Source organism: Pteronotus mesoamericanus, unplaced genomic scaffold, assembly GCF_021234165.1.
Source record: "Pteronotus mesoamericanus isolate MK-2021 breed Mesoamerican mustached bat unplaced genomic scaffold, CSHL_Meso_final scaffold_85, whole genome shotgun sequence".
NCBI lineage: Eukaryota > Metazoa > Chordata > Mammalia > Chiroptera > Mormoopidae > Pteronotus > Pteronotus mesoamericanus.
This window is the reverse complement of record NW_026555329.1, coordinates 68771486-68795677: the sequence shown is the minus strand read 5'-3', so window position 1 is coordinate 68795677 and position 24192 is coordinate 68771486. Positions and strand designations below refer to the sequence as shown.

General features: G+C 39.4%; 1 protein-coding gene across 1 annotated transcript in view; it reads left to right on the top strand.

The window, feature by feature from the left end:
• CHCHD3 (coiled-coil-helix-coiled-coil-helix domain containing 3) overlaps positions 1-24192 on the top strand; it is a 271951-nt gene that overhangs the window by 79134 nt on the left and 168625 nt on the right. The window contains exon 4 of the mRNA XM_054564249.1: positions 18040-18157. Within this exon, the coding sequence (XP_054420224.1) occupies positions 18040-18157 (118 nt within the window). The remainder of the gene's footprint in view (positions 1-18039; positions 18158-24192) is intronic.

Sequence of the window (24192 nt, the reverse complement as noted above, 5' to 3'; positions counted from 1 at the left end):
TCGGTTTTATAAAATATATTGTTAAAATTAATTGGACTTGGTTCTTTTCACTTTTTCAATGTGGCTTTTAGAAAATTTAAAATTATATCTGTAGTTTGCATTATATTTCTACTAATCAGTACCTCTCTAACATATTTTATTATTATTTTATTTAAGCTTAATATATTTGCATAAGTATGGCAACATCACTAAAGTGAAAAATGCTAAGCCCAGCACCCCATCTTACTTCCCCGTGGTAACTCTGTCAGTAACAAATTTTTTAATGTATTCTTTATGTCATTTTTCTACTCATACTATTCTGCCCCTAAGTACATTGTAAATTAGAGAAAGATCATAAAAGCTACTGTAATTTAATGTCGATTTTGAGATTGGGGTGTGTAATAAAAGTACCAAATGAATATCTCTCTGCCTTTTTGTTTCAGTTGTTCACATTTGAGAAAAGTTAATTTCCGAATCTGTGCTCCCTTAAAGAGACACCATCATTACCTGCAGGAGCATCAGGACCAGTGCTAAGGAAGAATTGATTCATTTTCATTGAATTTGTAGTATTAAGTGGTTTTACAGGGAAAAAAATCAGTCTCATTGGCTATGTTGTTACTGTTACCTATCATTGCCAAAGTTTTCAAATTTTCTACAGTATATAGTTTAAAGCAGTTTTGTTTCCGTGTATTTTTTAAAAAAATAATTGTTGATATAATTGCTGATCTGGTAAAAATGGAATAAAGTTAATGGCATTATATAAATGTCCTGATATAAAGGAAACACTGATACTGTGGTTAATGTTACAATCACTGATTTAAAAAAAAATACTTTGTATACTGTCCTAAGCACATAAATGCTCAATCACTACTTTAATCAATAATTAAAACATATTATATCAAATTGATTACTAGAACATTGAGTATCACTCGCGTCTGTCTTCCAAATTAAGAAGATAACTTTGTAAACTATCAAAATATTACATTAATGGAAGTATAGATATTAGAAAGTATTGCACCTGTATATTTCAGTTCACTCTTCTATTATTTTTGTGCTTATTTTTCTCCTTTGTAGAAACAAAATGAGAAAACATAGAAATTGGCATAGCCTTCTCTTTTTATTCTGTTCACAGGGATAGTGTAAATGAAGTGTTTTGTGCAGGATCTTCCTAGAGCATTGTGGGTGCTCAGTAAATGTTCTGTAGATTTTGCCTTGTTTACTCACATTGGTATAATGCTTTCTGTTTGATTTAGTGCTTCAAATTATTAATTTGATTCTACAACAATCATTTGATATAGGGTGTTACTATGCCCATCTTCCTATGAGAAAACCAACAGCTCAGAGAGCTTATATTGGTAAATTCAGTATGTGGCAAAGTCTTAAACTCAGATGTTCTAACTCTAGCTTATGTTTTAGTGATTATTGATGTGGCTGTTGCAAACTGTAAATGCAGATAAATATTGGAAATTGAGCATTATTTTTATTTTTTGACTAGTGTTTTATTTGAAATTCCAGTAGTATTAACATTCTAGTCCTTCACAGTTCTGTGGTTTTGGGTATTAACTGATTTCAATAAATTCCTTATGCTTAAGACATAGAATTGTTTGCAAATGAAGCAGGTCCAGTAATGTGTGCAGATTACCATTCATTGCATTAGACTGACACATTGAACCAACTTCAACTTCTGTGTGTGATACTTAGATACTTCCTTTTATAGAAGATACTGAGATAAGTCCTTATTTGATCTGACTTGCTACTTTATTACAGTTTCACATGTTTTTAAAAAGAAGAATAATCAAATTGACAGGTTGATACAACTGGCAGATCTGATTCCCAAATGTGTTTGAATGCAGACTACCCAGTGTTATTTTTACACTAATCTTTTTTTTTTTTTTTTTTTTACCTCTTGGCATAGGCATGTGAGTTCCTAGTAATTTAGAAGTTATATTGAATGACACTTGATAAATGGTATGATGTTGTGAATACAGGTATGTACTAGAAATTCAGTTGGCTGAAGCATCAATTTCACACCTGAGACCCCAGCTCAAAGTTTAGGTTAAAGGTTTGCTCGGAGTCCGTAGTCTTTTTCTCAGGTCCTCTAATAAATGCAGTGATTCCATACCACATTTTTCTTCTGCATCAAATCCAGGCAGCTCTGAATCATTAAATATTAAACCTTATATTCAAGAACATTATTCACTCATTAATATTGCATTGTGGCCTAAACTGCATTGTTCAAAACATTTTAGGATGTTATGCAAGTCTGTCAAAATACATTAACAAACTTAGTCATGTTGAACGAAGCCAAAAAAAAAAAAAAATGACAAACTGTTTGCACCACAAACGTGTTGTAGTTGAATTTTTGTACAATGTAAGCATTTTAAGTTGGGATATTTGGAAATCACTGTAAAGATAAAATGATTGCAGTGGAAGCCAGATGGAATGAATATTCATCTTCCACGTAACATCTGCCATATATCTTAATGAAATTTATAGTAACCCCTGAAATTTTTCTTCCTTGACAGTATGTATTTATCTTTAAAATTATTTTAACAAGGAGTTGAATATGAGTTAGTACAATTCTAGCTGCTTATAAAAACTGCAGTATCTGATTCAGGGACCATTTTTCAAATCTCCATGACAGCATTCTTCTCTCTAAAATTGTAGCTAGATAGGCCTCCTGTGAACTGTGGAGCAAGTGGGAAACTTTTGATATTCGGCAGAGTGTCAGAGAGCGATCAAATTCAAGCCGTGGTCTCTGCGATGAAATTTGTTCTGGATCACCGTAAACGCATCTGGTTTCTCGCTGCTTTTCACAACCCAGTTAGTTACAGTGAGAAGCCATAAAATTCTTCCCATGACAGAAAATGATAGAAGCATTTTTGGTTTTAAAATTATTCTTTCTTTTAAAAAAAATCTCTTTTCTGGTGCAATAAGGAAAATTCAAGTAGCAGAAAGTATGAAAATAAACAATCGATGAAGAGAAATGTTGCTTTTTGTGCAGTGGCAATAACATAGCCTATGAGCTTTATTGATTATATTGACTATGTTTATATTGATTATATTTTACATTAGTGATTATTGACATTTAGGATTTACAATTAATGAGGGAAGTCAGTAAGAGAGTGTAGGTTGATTTTAAAACATACTTGATTACCTAGATTTTTTTTTTGAATGGAGAACTAATTAATTTTCCTGTGATCTGTAGGTCAAAAACTGTGTATGTAGCCAGTGGGCTCATCTTGAATAGCTACAGCTTTTACTTCAAAAATGTTAGAAATGGGTATTGTGAAGTAAATAATGAAGGTGGGCTTAGTGAATTCCTGCTGGCCGACAAGTAAATTATTCATTCTGTTAGTTTAGCTAACAAGGGTCCTGCTGTGTGGGATTGGAGCACTGTGTCAGTGACTAATATCGCCCCATTAAAATGCCTCAGTTCCTCAGGCCTATAATACAGTGGAAATTGAGAAGTAATTGTTAACATCATGGAAATAGAGTTTTACTTGTATAAGGAGATGTGGTTTACCTAGTGATTTTGAAGTTTTTACATTATTAAACATGGCTGTAACACGTGAACAGTTATGTCCAAGATGATTTTGACTAATGTTGCAGTGCCTCCCTCCCCTGGCTCCATGTACCAAGGCCACGGTGTCTGTCTTCTGGAAAGTCGGGTCCGAGGCCCATTTCAAAAGCTTGGTGAGCATCCTCTCTCCTCATGCCAACGTCACAGTTCCTTTGCCTTCCTGCTTAGGTGGGCGAAGGATTCTGGAGCATCACCACCTCTGTACCTATGAAGTTGGAGGACTGCATTGGCACGTGTACCTTTAAAAGCACCTGAAACATTAATTTATTACCTTCTCAGCCTTAGTGACTCTGGAGGGGAAAAAAGACCTAACACAAACCTTTGAAAATTTTTGTATCATGTTATACGCAGTGTTTCGTAGTCACAGTCAGTGTAGCTCTCAACCTTTAGTTTGTGCATCTTCTCTGAATGTCATTTTCTATGCAGATTGTACCTTTGGAATAGTGCTAGGGCGGTATTTCCCAACCTCAGGAGTCTGTGAGTGACAAAAGGAAAGAGTGGAAGGAAGCGCGTTGTCTGCCCTCTGGCAGCGTCTTCTTGCCGTGTGATACCAGTATGTGTGCCTACTTTTGCAGCTGCATTAGGGCCGGGCAAAGGGCAAATTGTGTCCTGCACAAATGGACAAAAGGCGGGAGGGCACAAAGGCTGGGTGTGTACGTTAATATTGGAATCAGACCAAAGAGCATCTTGCCTTAAGGGGCTTCAGCTGAGCAATTAAGATCATGCAGCATAGTGACTACATGGGTATTGGAGTCATAAATCTAGAATGCAAATTCCATCACATATTTTTCTGTGTAATTTTGAACAACTTACCTTTCTCCGCTCTGGTTTCTTCAGCTCTGAACAGTGAGTAACAACTACTCTGTGGGATTTTTGTGAGGGTTATATAAAATAACTTATATAAAACACCTGTTAAAATACCTGGCACAGTTGCTTCATAAATGGTAGCTACTATAATATTATTAGTTGAATATTCAGCATATTTTTTTTCATCTAAATAGTGCAAGTTGTATGTTAAAATCTTCAATACTAAGAATAAATGAAAGGGAGCAGCGAGGGAAAGGTCTGAATGGCCCTTGCCGGGTGAATTGGGGGTAACGGGGGACCCCCAGGGGCAGGGCTAGGTGCTGCCCTCTGTCTCCTGCGGGTTGACTCCTTGTTCTCACACCATGGCCTCTGTAATAAAGTCACAAAAAGCACTTTTTCGTATGTTTTATTTCAGGTCATTCCATTTATTTGTTTTTGTTATTGACGTGAATCCTGAAGGGTAATGCTTATCTCTTAAAGTATTTCTGTGATTTAACTTTTGAGTCAGAGATGGGAAAATACCAAGTAAGAGAATGAATAACCCTAAAATGGCAGTAGGTAAAAATCACACATATTTTCACATTTTTTCCTCTTTTGATACGTGCTTCTGTCATCACATCTTATGTTTAGGGTGAAAATTAAATGAAATCCCGTATGCTGCTTAGTGTGGCTTTCAAATCAATGTGTTTTTGTTAGACTTTGTTTTTTATAAGACATCTGCCAGGGAATGACTTTTTTGCTGATGAACAGTGTCGGAGAGGCCTGAAAATTGATTGCCAGGCGCCTAGGAGAATGCAGTGTGGAGCAGGCATGGTGGGTGCCGGCGTCTGTTGTCCTTGCTGTGCAGACCAAGGTGACTTTCAGCGGAGGGTGAGCTTGGTCTAGGGTAAGGCCCCTTCCACTCTGCGATATTTCTTTTGAGATTACAGAGCAGTTGAAACAAGAATATAGGGCCACCTTTACTCAGAAGTGAGACTCTTTTCAAAGGCCTGTGTGTAGCTAATCATAACAGTTGTGGTTGTGATCAATGATATAAAATTTGATTCTCAAGAGGCTCTTTATCCTTTGGTTGGAGTGTGTTTCAAATAGTTTTTTGAGAACAAAATTGGTTTTGCAGCATATACTGCTGGAGGTGGGCTGTGCCTGTTTTCATCCTGCTCCCAGCTTCCCCAGGAGGGTGTCGCTCGTCTCTCAGGGGGCTGTGCACTGCACCAGAATTACAGAGAAGGTGCTTGCCATGGAGTTTGTTCCTGAGATTACTACTGTGCAGTATTTAATCAAAGCACTGCTCTTGAATATAGGCAATCTATTCCTCGATTCCCTAAGACCTGCTCCTTAATTATGCCTCATTATTATCAGTGAGCTGCAGAACTAGACCGTATTGTCCTGCCCCTTTGGAAAACTGCTCTTATTTGGTTGTGTTTTGGTGGGTTGTTCTCACCCTGTATGCACGTCTAGGAAGGTTTCCTAGTGCTTGTAGTACAGGGGCTACCGTATCCCTCAAGGTTTCTTTTTAGGAAAATGCAGCTTATAGTGAAACAAGATAGGGAAGTTATTTCCATAAGAATTAATGTACAGTGCCCCAGATTGCCCCATTCAGCACTTTTTATCAACTCTGCCCTAAAATGCTTTAAGTAATAATCCTTCAGTGTTAAGAAAAATAAACATATAAAAGAAATTTCTTAAGTGGAGAGGATTCTCAGGAGTTGGAGGTTTGAAAGCATCTCCCCTGTCATGTCCTTTCAATTTCAGTGTAATTCCCAGCTGCTTGCTCTTAGAAGAGCCTCTGATGGATGGGTGTGAGCCAGGATGGATTGGTAAAGCACGAGGACCGCCAGAGTTGGCCCTGGTCTGTCTGCATGGTCCTCGGAGACCCTTTTGGTTTCCATGTCCCTGTCAACTGGCCTGGGTCGGTGGGGGGTGGGAGATGCTAGGAGGGAGCCGTCCTGCTGGTTCCCTTGACAAAGGGTTGAAAATCTATCAGCTGGTGGTAGACCACTGGGCTAGTCAGCGGGGGTACCTCCTCCTAACATAGCCAGGCAGCTGGGCCGGAGCCCCGGTGAGCAGGCGAATGACAAGAAGCCCCAGCCCGGGGGCGGGCGGGGGTGGGGAAACAGATGAGAAGAGCACTGGGAAAAGGCGCTTTGAAGAGCAAGAACTGTTACAATATTTCTTTTCATGTTTGGAGCATTGGCAACCATTGCCACTTGATTATAGGGCACATGCATTTTAAGAGGCACCCTGATTTCATAGAATATTGAAGGATGGGGGGAAACAAGCCCATGCACATTATTGTTGATGAAATACACTAAATGCTGGGATGGAGATAAAGGGAAGAGATAGAGGAGTGGTGATAAACGATATAAAGCATATTACTGAGCTGAAGAAAGACTGGCGTCTGCAAGTGCAAGGCCTAGGCCAGGCGGAATTGATGAGAAAAGATGCACACCTAGTCATAAATGGCCAAAGCTTCTGAACTTCAGGAGCAAGAGACACTCCTACAGGCCTTGTGACAGAAGGAAGCCCTGACCTATGAAGGAAATGGGATCGGCCTGGGTTTAGGCTTTTCTTCTGCCACACTGGAAACTAGGCAGTGCAATGACTGACTGCTAGGGATTCCCGAGAAAAAGAACCAGAGTCCCCAAATTCTGTGTTGAACTTCCATTTACCTGTCAGGGTGAAAAAGAGACTTACAGATATGCAAAGGTTTAGAGAATTTATTAATGTTATCAGCTTGCAGCCAGAGTCCATTAGGGAGACAAAACTCATCAGTTATTTTTATAAAGAGAATTTAATATAAGAATTGTTAACGAGGTATTGGAGCAGAAAAACAACAACACTAAGGCAGTGCTGTTTAATAGAAATATAATCTGAGCCATCTATGTAATTAAATAATTTCTAGTAGCCACTCCAAAAACGTAAAAAGGTGAAAAATAATTAAAAGATATTTTACTTTCCTCAGTGTATCCAAAAGCTTACTGTTTTCACATGTAATCAATAAGAAATTTATTAATGAGATTTATTACATTTTCACGCTAAGTATTAAAAGTCCAGGGTATGTTTTTTACTGACAGCACATCTGAGTTTGGACGAGCCGCGTTTCGTGGGCTCCACAGCCACTCGTGGGTAGTACCGACTGCGTTGGACTGTGCAGTTCTAAGGTATCCCAGAGGCAGCGCTGGCAGGAAGCGGTAGGAGTTGTAAAATATATTGAAGTTTGGAGGGGGAGCCAGGGCTCTGGAGCTGCAGCCCGGATACCTGAGGAGCAGCGTCTCCTGGCTGGTGCGCTCCTGTCCCTGAGCTCAGAGGAGAGGCCGGGGTCTGGGATACAGATTTTTGAGGTGCTTACCAGTGGGTAGGACCGGTGTCTCCAGAGTGTGGGATGCACTGAGATTGATTTTGCAAGTGAAGGCAAACTGCAGACGGAGTTACACCGCTGCTGCAGGAGCACCGTGCTGCTGCCAGTGCGCAGTGCTGAGGCTGGCCTGACCCCTGCGGCGAGGCGCTGACAGCGGCGGGAGAGAGAGCTGCGTCTTCTTCCTCCAGCCCTGCGGTCTCCCTCTGGCTCCCTCTGTTGGCGGAGCCTAACAGGGACCCAGCTGCAAAGCAGATGTGTGGTTAAGAGGCTCCCAGGTCCCACGTCACAGAGCCGAGGGTAGCAGAGGGGTGTGGTGCTGGGAGTCATAGCTACATATCTGACAGAGTGGTCCGTCTTTGGAAAATGCTTCAAAAAACAATGCTAACCACATTACAAATTAATTACAACAGAGCTATTAATACAGAGAACTAATTGCAGAGAGGAGCGGAAGCACCCATGGTCTGTCTTTGCGTTGTACACGTGAATGATAGCCCGGGGACATCCAGAGGCCCTAATAAGGATTCTAGAGATTAAAGACAAATTCTTGAAAAGAAAACCCCCGAAAGTGTATGAATTTAAAAGCACTGAACTCTTTCTTAGCTAAGAGTTGGGTTGGGGGGAAAGTCACCGTATTCAAATGATACCATCTTACTGAGTTCGCAGAGTGTAGTGGTTGAGAAAATAAGTAAGAATTGTGTTTTTTAAACAATAGTAGGGGAAAAAGTGTTTGAGTGTTCAGGAAGGGAATGACCCCTAACCACGTGGAAAAATACCATAGATCTTTTTGAGAGGAAAAGAGAATGTCTGGTAACTTGATATAATCGGGAAACAGGACACAAAGGGAAAAAAAGAGATAAAATTAATATAAGGAGAGGGAAGAAAGACATAAAATTATAGTCACATCATATAAAATGGAAGAAATAAAAGGAAATGTGTCAGTTGTTATACTGTTAATAATTTGTGACTGGCCACAACTGCCATTTAAAGATCAGGGCTGCCAGGTTATGTTAAAACACATCACACACGCACCGAAAGTACCTGTTATTTATATGACATACACTTAAAACAAAGCAATTTGTTTTAATCTTAGTAAAGGTTAAAAGTTGCTGGATTGGCAAAACTATACCAAACAAAAGGAAGTATGAGAAAAGGTGCCATTGAAGGTTATAAGCACTAAAAGAATAAAGAAGCACAATTCTGTAATGATAATGAGCGCAGTTTATAAAGACAACAGTCGTTAACCTTTGTGTGTCAGCCAAATTAGCAATTTAATATATGAATGAAAAATGATTAGAAATTCAAAGACTGCTTGATTAAAAAAAAAAAGAAAGGAATTTGTGTCATCATTCTTTCCTTAAAAATGTTTGCTCTGGTCTTGATGGAGGAATCCACTAAGCTTTAACATTAAAGCGTGGACCGTAAGAAGAGACGGAGTGAGGCAGGTGGTGTGTATGTCTGAGAGGGGTAGTGCAGGTAGAGGGGGAGAGGTTGCATTTTGGTTCAAACTCGGAAGTCCTTTGAAATAGAAAAGAGAAGCATCGGTTCTTTCCCTCTGTAAGTCTTAGAATGAGGAATGGTAATGTCTTCTCTCTCTCTGGCCAAGTTTCCCAAGACTTACCAGTTAACTAAGGGTGTAATTTCAAAATAAGGGTCATGGCAAAAATGTGCACTTTATGAAAAGGAAACACGTGCAAAACACGGTAAAAGGCATGATGTATGTTTTGTATGTGTAGGGATGCTAAGATGCTGTGATACTAAGATACCAAGATGCTGCACATGTAGGGACGCCAAGATGCCCACCCCTGTCACTGAACCAGGAATATCATCCACGTTGCTTATCTTTCGGAGGAAGCCACCTCACATTGTCATGGGTCCCAGGTTGAAGCTGCCTCTCTCCGAAGGGGCCAGTGCTTGCCAGAGGAGTTGATGGCTTGCCCGGCTGGACCAATGAAAGGGATTTGCCCTAGAGACACCTGCATGTGCCCTTAGTTTCCTTTTCCTCCAGCCGACTCTATGGTTGTGCTCCTCCAGCATCTTAGTAAATACACCCATCCAGTGTGTGCTTGCGAGGGCGGTGGGGGGGGGGGCGGTTTTGGTACTTTGTAGACAAGTCTTTCGTACTGACAGGTCATGTAGGGGCATTTTTTTCCACTGCTTCTATAAAAGTTTATTTTCAAGCCCTGCTGATGTGGCACAGTTTACTAGAGTGTGTCTCTACCTCCCCACTTTACCATTGTTAAGTTGTATTTTGAATATTAAGACAATCAATATGTCCTTTAAGATAAGAAGTTGATTATTTTGGTTTCAGATGTCTCTAAACATTCAGTCAAGCCAGATAAAGAGGCAGCCATCGGTCCTTCTGGTAGAGGGGAAACACGGGGGCTCCAGTGCTATGTAACTTGGGGAGTTTAACCATGAGTTCCTCAGGGAGAAAGGGGTGCATGGGCCATGAATGTGGTGACATTAACTTGTGAACTAAAACCAGGATTCTTTGCAAATATAAACACCTTTTTTTAGCTTAGGAGGAGAGTGTATTTGATAAGAAAATGGTCTGAGAAAATCCAGGACAGGTAGGACCTGTTCCCAAGTGAGAACTGGAATGGGGACTGTGGACGCCAAGCGCTGTGCACAGTGGACGTGGCAGGCGGCCGCCTGGAACCGGGGGGTGAGAGTGGCTGGCGTCAGACGGTGGGCAACCCCCAGCAGCGGTCGTAGGGCCCAGCGGCAGGCCCAGCTCTCCCTCCTCCGGCATCATTTTGAGGCTTTGCAGGAAAACCTCCAGATGGTGACTAAATTTTAGTGCGAATGAAAACAACATCGCTTGTTTTTAATGTTCTTGCAGAGAGGAAGGAAACCTTCCCTACTAAATTTGAATGAAATTTTAAACAATATTTACGTAGATGCATAGATGACCAAAATAAATGTCCTCTTGGTTGTAGTCAGAACCAAGTCATAATGCTGGTTAAATAATACTGATTTATTGCCTGGTTAGCTAGACTGCAATTATTTGACTTTCCAAGGCAGTGTTAGCTATTGCTAAGTTACCATTATATAAAGAGTACCTATGTTCCATACTATTAAACTGTGCTCGTACTCTGTATTTATTCTTTCAAAAGCGTTTGTTGAATGCCTGCCAAAAGCCAGGCACATTTGTGTCTGGCGACGGTGGTATATAAGACAAAGTTCTTAACCCATGGCTCACATTCTAAAGTATATTTGTGTGTCTGTCTGTATCTTCTGTAAAGGCTGCAGGCTCCCAAAGCCAGGCTGTCTGGCTGTACCTTTCATTAGCCTTGTGACCTTGGTCGAATTACTTATAACTTCGGTAAGCCTTGCTTTTACATAGCTTCTCTGTACCTCAGCTTCCTTATCTAAAATGCAGTAATCAATTTGATAAGGCAGTTGTGAGGATTAAATAAGTTATACCTGTCAAGTGCTTAGAGCTGTACCTGGCACAAAGTAAGCATTAATAAATGGTAACTCTTTATCCGTTACAAATACAGATAGAGTTACATATAGATATGATATATGAATATATAACATGGCTATATAAATGTATACCTCTGTGTATTGGAAATCTCAGTGGACATACAGTTCTTTCAGGATTTTAAATAATTTGATCCAAGAAGTATTAAGCTTGCTATGTACTTTTATTTTTGTAAGGTCTTATTAATAGAAGACTGTATATTTGTTCTGGCATTATTTTTAATAGTCTTATAATTAGTTTGTTGAATTACTGACTCAGCTTTTCTGTTTAAAAAATGAATAGTAAACAGTGTTTTGAATGCTAGTTCAGCAGGTTCTGACCGAGTATAATGCATTAAAATAAAATTCATCATTAGCATTAAAAATGACCTCCGAGGTTGTAGTCCCTCATTTTTCTTTTCCAGTGTTTGAAATAGTCTTTCTGAGTCAAGTACAGTGCAATACTTAGCAGATATTATCTGTGTATAATGGTCATAGTTCAATTTTAGATAATTATTTCATCAAATCACTTTAACAATCTCAGTTTCCCATTTTTTCTCACCCATTATCTGAGGTTCTTATCAACTTTCCCTCTGTAGTTTAATGGCCTTATATATTAAATTATCAAGTAATTTTTCTAAGCTAGAATTGTATAGAATTACTTACCTGTCAACATACATGAAGATGAATCTGAGTATTTGCAAGTGGCCAAATGAGCAGTGTATGAGTTCAGAGAAACATTCAGGACCTTTGAATGTTAAACGATGTTGGGAAAGGCCTGATAATAATTTCGACTCTGGCAAACTCCGACAGGATATAATGAGAACAAATAAAAAGGAGATTGTTTTAAAATAATTATGAATAATACAGGGTTTTAAAACTGTCCTTATGTGGCCACATAGGTGAGTAATATAATGGAAACTAATTCCTGTCGGGAGCTCACCCTTCAGCGGTGTAAGAAGCATGGCTTTGGAAATCGTCTCAGGTCACTTTATGTCTCCTGTGTCCTTTCCACATCTCAGTTTTTCTTGTGTAAAAAAAAAAGGGGGATAGTCCTGCCTCCTCCATGGAAGACAACAAAATTAAACATATCAAAATACTTTGCTCCTGTTGTCTTTAAAATGCCCTTCCCGCTTTCTTAAACCCTTTAGTTTTTATGCAGAAACCATAATACATAGAACGAGATTTGTATACTACATATCTGTGAAAGTGGAATGTATATGAGTGGTTTATTGTTATTATTTTTTCCATTTAAAAGAACACATTCTCATAATATTCATTATAGGAGGTTTACTTGGTTTTTAGAAATTGATTTTGCTGGTGTATCTTAAATCTCTCACCTGATTGAGAATATGCTGAGAAGAGGAGCTACGTTGGCCAGGGCTTGCTGTGTAAGGGCAGAGCTGACTGGTATTTGTTTCATTAAGCTTAGGCAGGCTTTCCAATTACTTAACGCAAATAAGAAAAGTTTACACTAAATTCCTACTACTTTGCTTAAAACTCTAGAGAATTTAAATGAGGAGAGATACGTATTTAAAAGAAGGAAATTTAAATGAAACTTATTATCGCGGGCTTAATGTCGAATATTTGGCCAGGGGATCTGAAGTAATAGGTGGCGAAATGCCAATAAAAAAAGAGAATGTATTCTCCAAGACAGTTGGTACATGTAGCTTTATTTTGAGATAATTCTTAAATCTTTGGAAACCCAAGTTAATAATGAAAGACATTTTATCTGTTGCCGTCTTTCCGCAGAACGGTCAGTGAGTGCGTCACCCTCTGTTGACACAACAGCTTGGCCCCTGACTCTCCAGCTTTGCCGTAGCTTTCCCTGCGGCCTGGCAGGGCCATCTGATTCGGCTCAAAATAAGGGAAAAGTCGTTTGATCCTGCAGACAGCCGCCCATTCTTGGACGGCCGTTGACTAGAGAAGCTTGATGGAATATGAAACCGAGGGCACTGGAGCGGAGCTCCACAAAGAATTGGGAGTTTCTGAGAAAACAGGCAGTTCTTTGCAAAATAATTGTTAAATGATCTAAATGAATCTGTGAAACAGGAAACTTATTAGAGGAAAATACTGCTGTAAATGAATTTCATGGAGAGGAGAGCTGGGGACATGAGGACTGATACAGTTTAGAAACTTCTAATCTGTTGCTTTTACTTCTGAAGTGAAAAGGAAACTTCCACTTGTTACACCATTTTTATGAAACTCGGCCCTTCAAAATCATTAGAAAGAAAGCAAAACTACCTTGTAAAATTTTCTAATTTTTTTTTTTCTAAAATGGCAAAGCTTCAGTGGACCCTTTCCAGTCTTGCACTAATTTTTATTGCAAATATCACGTGTTGTATGGGGGAGGGGGTGTGTGTGTTCGTTCGTTCGTTCTAAGAGAGCTCCTTCAGGGCCAGCCTTTGGCATCTGAAACAGCAGCCACAGACCTCGAAAGAAAATTCTTCCTCAGCAATTCCAGACCCAACTGATGGTTCCGCTCACATACTTTCTCCCTTCCTATGTTGCTAAATTAGTTATTTGTTAGATTTCATTTCATGTATCTGCTCTCACTGATATCATTTCATAGTATTCTCACTTTTATACAAATAAAACATTTTTCGGAGTTTCAGCTTCATGAGGGTAGGGACCATCTCTCTTTTTCTCATCACTTTATTCTCAGTAACCAGAATAGTGTCTGTCACCCAGTAATTATATATTGAGTGAACTTGGGAAGCCCATTTATTCTGACTTAGCATACAGTTTTTATCAAGTACTAGGAAACTCTAAGGATGAAGCTAGAAATATATGTGCCTGCTGAGTGAAAACGATACCATTTGGAGAAAGTACTCCTTTGAGTCATTTATTCCTTGCTACCACCTTTCTCAAGAGTTTTTATGTAATGGGGATAATGTATTTATTGTATGATGTTTGTACAACTTTTAACTGCAAGGGACCTTAAGAGTGTATATACTTATATATATATTAATATAGCTCAGCCTTCAAATTTTAAAGCTGGAAAACTGAGGTTTATTAAATTGTGCAGCTAAGATGCTGGTAGGCGCTGGGAATTTGTTCTGGGACCTTCTGCTGCACTCCTAAAGATACAGCTCTGTTTGTAAGGATAAATGAAAGTAACCGTAAGAATTTATTAAGACAGGAAAATAATTTTCTTTTCAGCAGTTTGTGCCACTCCCAATGTCTTTGCAGCCGAGAATCAAGCGTAATCAGGTGTTGACATTCCAGAGGCTCTGACAGTGCAGAATACAGACTATCTTTTGCAATGGAAGTATTAAAACATCCTTGTGTTTTAAGTGACTTAGTGTATTCTGGGATTAAATCACACCCGTGACACTCACAGGGTGGAGGCTCTGCCCTTGAAGGCTTCGGCCCTTCTCTAGTTGTTTCTTAAACCCCGCAGTCTTCTGTTTCCTGCCGCTAGTTCGCCATTCCTCCCTTCTTGCACTGGTGCACTCAGCGAGTGTTTGCTGAGTACGTACCTGGTAGCAGGCATTGGGGATGTTGCAGGGAGTAAAAGCCGGCCAGGTCCTTGCCCTTATGGAGCTTATAGAAAGAAAAGTGGGAAGGAATGAAAGGCATGTGAACGGATAGGGCTGCCAGGTCATTATTGTCAGTTTTTGGTTTTGGAAGCCCTTGAAGACAATAAAGAGAAAGGAGAACTTCTTTTTGGTAAAATATTTGGAGGTTTTTTTCTTTTCAGAAAATCACCGCTTTCTCTGTATTCTGGACCCCATAGTGGGTACTATTATTATTACTGCAATTTATTTGGCCAAAAGGTTCTTTTAGTTTTTTCCTTACGATGGCTCTAGTACTGCTTAGTTGTCTAACTTCATTTGAAACTATTTTGTTGGATTGCATTGTGACAGCTGTCATATCAGTGTGCATTTAAAAAAAACCCATGTTATCAAAATTGGTGAATTTTTGTACAGCCATTTTAATATTGAAGATAGAAGAATATATGCAACACTGTCGGCAAATTATGCTTTATTATTCCAGGAAAGGTGAAACACACAACTGAAACGTGGAAGGAAGATTTGCGCAGTGTATGGAGAAGGTGCTGTGACTGATCGAATGTGTCAAAAGTGGTTTGCGAAGTTTCTAGGCACTATTGACATTTTGGGCAAATAATTCTTTCCTGTGGGGCTGTCTTACACATTGGAAGATGTTTAGCAGCACCCCTGGCCTCTTACCCACTAGAAGCCAACAGCGGGAGACAGCCGACATACTCAGAAATATCCAAATCAATAAAGTTATTGGTGAAAATGTATCTTTCATTTTATGGAAAAACCTCAATGGACTCTTTGGCCCACCCAATACCTAACATCTGTTGAATGCTTATTCTCTTAGAGGCATTGTGCTAAGAGCTTGGTGTCTACGGCACCTTGTAAGGCAGGTATTATACCATTCCGTTTTACTCTTGAGAAGAGCAGTTCCAGGGACTCTCACTAAAGTATTACTGCTCAGCGAGTAAGAGGTCGAGCCTTGAGTTGGGCCCTGGAGTCCAACTCCAAAGTTAGTGCATCTGTCCCGAGTGTTGCAAGCTGAAGGGCTGCTGTTAGAACGGTGGAGGCTTCTGTGCTCATCTTTTGCTTTTATTTCATTAACTTGCCAAAACTTTATGACATTTCTTAAAGTTCAGCCACTTTTAACTCCATTTATAATGAAAATTTATGCCATATGCAAGTAAACTAAATATTTATTATTAAAATAAACTTTGAAAATGTGATACACCAAATGTGGGGGACATGAGAAAAATCTAGTCGCACAGAATTCATTTTATAATGTAATTTTTATAATAGCCTTCTGTATGTATCTAAAGTGCCTTGTGAGCACAGTACTTGTCATATAGTAGGTGGTCCATAAATGATAGTAATTTTTAGTATTTTAGTTTCTACCTCACTTGTTAGATAGATAATATTTTTTACTTGCTGGTGACATGTTTGTAAAAGTGCTTTAACTGCACAGTTTGGTAATCTGATTCAGTAACCTCAGCAGTTAACCAGCACAATATTCTTATGTGGACCACTTCATTTTTGATGTCACTCTCCTTTTTTATTTCTCCAGCACTTATTTGGGTACAACTACGTTTTGGTAACTGAGGGCTGTGGCCCACAAAGGTTAGTATGCACCAGAATTACCTGGAGGGCTTACTAAAAGATAGCTTTCTGCCCTCCAGCCCCCCCAAGTTTCTGGTCCCAGTAGGTGTAGGGTGGTGTCTGAGAATTATTTTCATTTCTAACAAGCTCGCAGGTGACGCTGCTGCTGCTGGTTTGTGGACCATCCTTTTAGAACTGCCTCTCTAGGAAGTGACATGATTTCTAATTATTGTCATTCTCTTACAATCATACATGTCCAGTGAGAGATGGATAGAATCATGATGTTGCTCCTCTTACTGTGAACTTTATTATAATGTAATATAGAGAAATTTGGTTTGTATAAGTCTAATTGTTCTTATTATTTAAGAAAAAATTTCCTAGCAGTTACTTTTACATTAGAGAATTTCGAAGTGCTGGTTTGAATTTGTTTGCATTATTCATCTTTATTCAAGGACAGAAAAACATACGTTTAAATTTTAGGGGGAATGCATTATAACTTTGGAATGTATTTTTTATAAGGTGATTTTATCTGTCGTAATTGATTTCTGAGAATTATAGGGTATCTGGGTAATGTAGCAATTTAAAAATAGTAACATTTTTTTTTTCCTTTGGCCCTTGCCAAGTATTTTTAAATCTAAAATTTGATAGACTAGTATTGAGTTCAATTTGTTACTCATCATTTCCACTTATAAAGTAGACTTCACTCTGAATTTCACTTATACCAACATAACAATTTTACCTTTTCTTTTCAAAGCATAGCTTAAACCTTTGGGGATATGATGGTATAGAGGGGTTATTCTCTCCAAGAAGAAAAGGCAATCAGAAAATCTTTGTCCATGAAATTAGACTGAAATGTACTCTCATTTATCTGAATACCGTTATGTGCCAGGCTCTATGGTGAAGATTGGTGCCAATGTAATTTATCTTTTTCATGTACAATGAGGGGTTTTAGTGAATTGTAACTTAATATGATCTAATTGTGTGATGAGGTTACTGATAAACCTAATGCAACTGGATGCTTTATTAATAGAATTAGCATTGTGTGCAGGTCTTGGGAGGTACAGTTTTGCTGTTTTATTTTGCTGGACTGTGTCTGCTGTATTACTGTTAGTTTGGAGCTAAGGGACAAATTGGAGTTGTTCCAGAGGTGAGGAGGCCTGCTGTTGAAAGGTCTGGCCAATTTTGCATGTGAGGATTGTTGGCAAATGGGAGTCATTCGGGGGGAGGGAAGACATCTTCACGTTCAGCTCCCTGCTGTCCTATCAGATCCATGAGGACAGGGGCATGTCCGCCTTGTTCAGCCCTGTATCATCCGTGCCTTCTACAGCGCCTGCTGTGTAGTCAATAAACAGTTGGTTTCACTCCATTTTGAGGGGGAAGAGATGGTCCACCTTCAAATATTTGTCATGTTGATGGCTTGTTAATAAAATTTATTACTTACCTCTCCAGAGGGCAGATGGTGGCACCAGCGATGGAATTTTTATGTGGGTAGATTTCAGTTTTATATGTGAAGAACTTTGTAAAACTAGCTTAGCAGTCACATTGATAAACTGCATGTATTTGGATTCTGTTACTTTAAATGCTCAGGACAGGTTGCATGGGGATTTACTAGAAAAAATACCTGCTTTTGATAAACCATAGGTCAAGATGATTTCAGCTGTTTCTATTTTTATGTGAATATTTCATTAAAAAGTAATGTCAACTATAAAATGTTTTCTTTCTTAGTTAGACCTTTCTTGTCTTTTCAGACTAAAGCACGGCAAAGAACTAGACCGCGAGAGGGCCCTTGCCAATGAGCAGTTAACCAGAGCTATTCTTCGAGAGAGGGTATCAAGTGAGGAGGAGCGCGCTAAGGCAAAGCACCTGGTAAGTATTAAAAACTGAATGGAAATATCCGGTTTACAAGGAAATCACGGATGTTTGGGAACAGCTAAGTGCTCCATGCCAACAATTAGTGTTGATAAAATTCATGTTCTTTTTGCTTAGGTTTCCTTGATTTTTGCTTTTTTCAAATAGTTGACAGTTTGCTGCAAATAACCACGATGGACTTGTTAAGGCAGGTAACTTCAGAATTAGTGCAATAAAGGTCAGTACGGAGAGTAGGTACAGGCATCTTGCCTGAAGGGATAGTGTGCGTATATGTGTGCATGTGTCCCTCCTTCCTCTCCTTTGATTTCATTGTGTTTGAAAACTCTGGGCCAGCACCCTGGCTTGTTTCTGTGCTAACATCAGACGTTAGTCCAGGAAGTCTCCAGCAAAGGTCAGTCAGGTTGGAGCAGTCACTCTCTAGGACATCGAAAGGGGAAAACAGAGCAAGGGCTTTGGGAAACCATCTTTTTTTTTTTTTTTAAAGATTTTATTATTTTTAGAGAGAGGGAAAAGGAGGGACAGCGAGGGAAAGGGAGGGAGAAACAGAGGGTAAGAAACACTGATGTGAGAGAGAAACATCAGTCAGTTGCCTCTTGTATGCACCCCGACCAGGGACTGAACTTGCAACCCAGGCATGGTCCCTGACCAGGAATGGAACCGATGACCTTTCGCTTTGCAGGATGACACTCCAACCTATTGAGCTACACTCATCAAAGTGGGGGAACCATTTTTTTTTTTAAAAGAAAATAAATAATTAAAACTTTTTTCATTTTAAAGAAAGATTACATAGTCATGTCTAAAAATGATTATTAATAGAAGAAAATTTAAATGGCCCCATCAATCTGTTTTTCTCACACAACCACTGTTTACATTGTGGTGTGTTTCCTCTAGAGTGTTTTTATTCCTAGATCTAGTACATATTTAAGAACGTGAAAAATGCTGTATATATAGTGTTGAGCATCAGGAAAATTTCCTTATATAACGAAATGTTCTTCTGGAATGTATTTTTTAATGGCTACAAATACTCTGTCTTCTCTGTGCAGTGTAATTTATTAAATGATATCCTGTTGTCAGATAAAGTGGACTGCTCTGGATGAAGCCTGAGGTCCTGCCTGCTCACGTGCCTCTTCAGTCTTCCTAGGAGCCCATGTGTAACTTCTCAGAACCATTAGTGTGCATTGGAGAGTAGTTGGGAACCCACTGGGGAGGTAAAATGTGATTATACACTAGAGAATTGTGAACGCAACATTGAGAGAGATGTCCTTAGTTTAGCAGGCGATTGGGAATTGTTAAAAATTTTAAGAAGAAGGTCAGTTTCTTTTCTCTCCTGTTCTTTCTCTTGGTCCATTGTTTGAGAGACTAACCTATGACTGTACCAATAGAAAAAAAAAATGAAAGGAAGTTAATGTGTAATGAATCCATTACTTTGGTGAGTCATCCAGGATCCAGGCTGAATAAGGAAACAGTGAAGCCAGAATAGAGGTGAGGGATTAAGAAATGTCAAGGGACTGGCTGGTAGCCATTGTGAAGGGCGGCACATATTGAGTGGGACTGAAGCCAAGAGATGCGGAGGGATGGCCACTTGTCATGAAAGGGGGATAATTTCAGAATTAAAAACAATGGCGTTGAATAATTCAATCTTGATGCTATCTGCTCTACTCTGAGGGTCATTTTCCCTAATGTCACAGCCTCCCAGTTGGAAGGCCAGGGGTGGCGGGGAGAGGGGCAGTAGTGCTTATGTTTAAGGAAGGTGGGGGATCAGGCTTCTTAGTTTCTGGTGGATAGAAGGATCCTTGGTTGGCATTTTTCTTTGTGCCCTGGCTTTTGCCTTTTATCTTTGAATTGCTTTTTTCTCTACTAGGATTACATCTGATTCAGAGAGTCACACATTTGGGCGATAGTTGTGGCCACAGGAACATGACTGTCTACGATAATATAGATACCTCGTGACTCCCAACGTACTTACCAACTACCCCCTTTGTTGTTGTTATTCAGTACTGCAGAAGGCACGCGTATTCAGTGGGCCAAGATCAGAACACACACACACAAATACACTAAGGCACTTGAATTACCACTCTCCAGAGGTAGTTACTGTTAAGTTTTTGGTCTATTGTTTTTCTATTCCTTTTCACACCCCACTAGGGCTATAAAAAAACATTTGTTTTCATATGGGTATATGTGTATTCCCAAAGATGATAAAAATAAACATAGTCTTCTATAACTCTTGCAGTAACCTTCACCTTTAAAAAATTTAGACTATATGATAAAGGCCTTTCTATACTAGTAAGTATGTATTTGTATGATCATTTTTAATGGTAGAATATATTTCACTGGATTTTTCTCTAATTACTAAAATAATACAGGGATACTGTAGAAAACTTGGAAAATATAAAAATCACTAAAGAACCACCTCGTGTCCCTCAGGATGGCTGCTGTCGAAAGACAGACAATAACAAGATAGACACCGCTGTTGTGGGAAGGTAAACTGGCACGGCCACGGTGGAAAACAGTATGGCAGCTCCTCAGCACCCTGAAAGTAGAGTTATCATATGATTCAGTGATCCTGCTTCTGGGTATTTAACCAAAGGAATTGAAAGGTCTCAAGGAGATATTTATTTGTATGCCCATGTTCATGGCAGCACTGTTCACAATCACCAAAAAGTGGAAGCAGCCCAAGTGTGCAACAGATGAATGGACAAACAAAAATGTAGGCAATGGAATGTTATTTAGCCTTAAAAAGGAAGGAAATTCTGACACATCATTCAAGGTAGCTGAACCTCGAGGACATTATGCTAAGAGAAACAAGTCAATCGCAAAAAGACAAACGCTGGATGGCCCCACCTACGCTCATTTCCCCCGCATGGTGAGATTTATAGAGACAGTAATTGAAAGTGTGGTTGCCAGGAGCTGGGGAGGAAGGCGGAAGGGAGAGCTTTGGAATGGGTATGGAGTTCAGGTTTGCAACGTGAAGAAGATTCTGGAGATTGGCTGCACAGCAATATGAATGTCCTTTATATTCTTGAACTGTATACTTCTAAGTGGTTAAGATGGTACGTTTTATGTGTATTTTACCACGATTAACAGTTAGAAGAAATTGCTAAGAAATTAAGCAATATTGCACATATAATTAATGTTTAGGGTATATAAAGTTGGTTTTGGCCTTCCCCCCCATGCATCCCATCCAGGTTTTCAGAATCTGTATCCCTCCGCCTTGAAAAATGCGTGGCGTGGAACTTCAAGCCTACCATTGTCCCTGACTTTCTTGATGCCAAGCTGCGGAAGCAGGCATCTTGGGAACCCATGATTCATGTGAGAGTCACCCCAGGAACATTAGCATTGATCTGCTGTGAGTGCTGGGTCCCCATTCTTGTCATTCTTAACCCTAGAATGTGACACTCTTGAGGGATGGCCAAGCACTGATTTGTTCCTCTTTATTTAGAACCCAAATGTTGCAGCCTGTACGAAAGTAAAGGTTAGGTTTCACGCATTTGAAGGCATTGGAGAGCTGTCTTTCGGGGGAGCTAGGGAAAAAACCCCAAAACTGATGTGATGCTCATTCTGTGGAATAAAACTAACTCCTCCCTCCCTCTCGTCTTCCTCCATCTACTAACAGTTGACATTTAGATTGCTGTCTCCTTTTGATGTGAGTCCAGGCTTTCTTCCCACAGTTGTACCAGCAAGCTTTCTTATAGCTCTTTGAAGGGCAGAGTCACAGTGGTTGAAGTTTTAAAATAGGATCAGATCAAAACTTTCCCCTTTGGAAGAATTGCTGTAGCTGGAGAAGCTGTAAGCCCTGCTCTAGATTCAAGAAGAGCATACCAGCCCCTCAGTCTACTGCTCGGTGACTGGTACCAGTATTTTAATCACCTGATTTTACCCAGAGGTTTTAGGGGAGGCAGTTCAGTGATAATTTTACGCACATGAAATATTAATTAAAATTCACATTAAAGCTCTGCTTCTTAAGAAGCTGGAAAGCACCTTTGTAAAGAATGAAGACCAAATAAGAGGAGACCTGCGCAGTTAATGCAACTTGGCATTTTGTGTATCTTTTAAGATCTTGAACATATAAATTAATATTTGCTGTGTCATTCGGGTTTTTTTTTAAATCAAAGAGCAAGGAGTTGTGTTCTTTTGACTTTGCAATTATATTTGATTTCTTTTTTAAAATGTCAATTAAAGTTTGATTGACTCTTTTTTTCTCTTATTAGGCTGTTTCGCCATTAGTTGTTTCTTGTTAAATTTACACTTGACAAAAAGCCCCACTTTATTTCCTTAACAAAACAGTTGTGAAATGTTCTAGCGTTTATAAACTTAAATGTGAAATACTTTTCTTTACTCTTTGGACAGATGTTTTACTGAGTGCTTACTGTATGCTAGATACTGAAGACATATAAATGAAAAAGACAAAATCCTGTCCTTTATTAAAGAATTCACACTATAATGTGGGAGACAGATATATTTCAAATAATGTTAAAAAGTGTTAAGTCTGTTATAGAGCCATGCAACTTACATTTTTGTGAGAATTCTCACTTTCGTGAAAGCAGGGACTTTTTTTAACTCATTGCTACATCTTCATTTATTCAGTGAACACCCATTTGAGTGCCTAGTTATTTGCCAGTGCCTACCAAAGAGTAAACAGTCAGTAACTGCTTGTTGATTAAATAAATGAAGAATTGAACCTACTCAGGCCCTGGAAATGGGAGGAGAGGAATTGGGGAAGAATAGAAAAGATCTCCGAGGGAGTGGTGCCTGAGCCGAGTGCTGATGTATGGAACTGTACCTATGGGTGAGGAGTGCGGGCAGTCCGTCCTCTGATATTGCAGGCAAGAGCATGGAAGCCTGGGGACAGTGGCACAGGACAGGGGCAGCTGAGTGGGACGTACGGTGCAGGGAGTGTTGAGGGGTGAGGCGGAAGAAGTTGGCACGACTAAGGGCGTGAGTTCCACAGAACCCTGGACTGTGTTCATCCAGAGGTTTCAAGGGGAGAAATGAAGTGGTTAGATGGGCATTTTGATAACTCATTCTAGTGAAGTGTGAAGGATGGAACAGATGAAGACATGAATGGAAACAGAGATCGTTCGTCAGATCATTAGGTACTTTGGTCCCTTTCCACATTCCCCTCCATCATAAATGTATTAAACTCTGTGCTATGCACTGTTAGTTGCTGGAGATGCACCGATGAAGTAGGTCTGGTTGCTTTTCCTCATCGTTTCCAGAAAAGTGTAGGATTTGTGGGGAAGGTCATTCTTAACCTTGGGTTTATCTTTCTTATTTATGTTATAATTTTGAATTGGTAGAACCTCATAGTGTTTAGGAAAAAAACACTAAAAAAATGGTAGGTGAATGCATAAATCTAGTTTTCGCAAATTTAAGTGACTGTTTCACCAAAATGTCACTTTTCACCCCCAGTTTCCTTTTTGTCCGAAATGCACCAGTGAGGCAATCGAGAAGAATTGATTAATTTTGTGCTGTGTCTTTTTCAGTGTTTTGTTTGTGCTTCAAACTGTTTCAATTCAAACAATCGAAATTTCATGGTAAAAGAGGAAAGGGTTTTGAATTTGAGGAATGGAGGGAAATGACTAAATTAGATAATAATACCACTGCTCTCCAGATATAAGCGAGATCCTGCCCGAGAGCAAAGGATACAGCTGGGGTTGTAATTTTGATAGGATCAGTAAGGTTCATGCCCGAAAGTTCTGTGTAAAATTAGCAGTAGTGATCAGGTGGGGCTTTTAGTGTCATTGAAAATAACCAGGTGAATGAAGTGACAGTGTAGCAGCAGTTATCCTGGGTTCTTTTATTGGCACTTAAAGATACTTAAATTTCTGTTTTTGCTGTTTTTTCGGGGGTGCAATTTAGTACTTTGATTTTAACTTCTGCTCGTGTGATCCCTCTCGTTATTCATGCCGTGTGCTGGCTTTCTTGCTGTGGACACTAAGCCCCAATTGCTTTGACATGCATGGAGTATTAATTTGCTTTCAATTCCAAAATTGAAGTTGGTAATTCTGAGTCATGCTTTTGGAGGCTGTTTA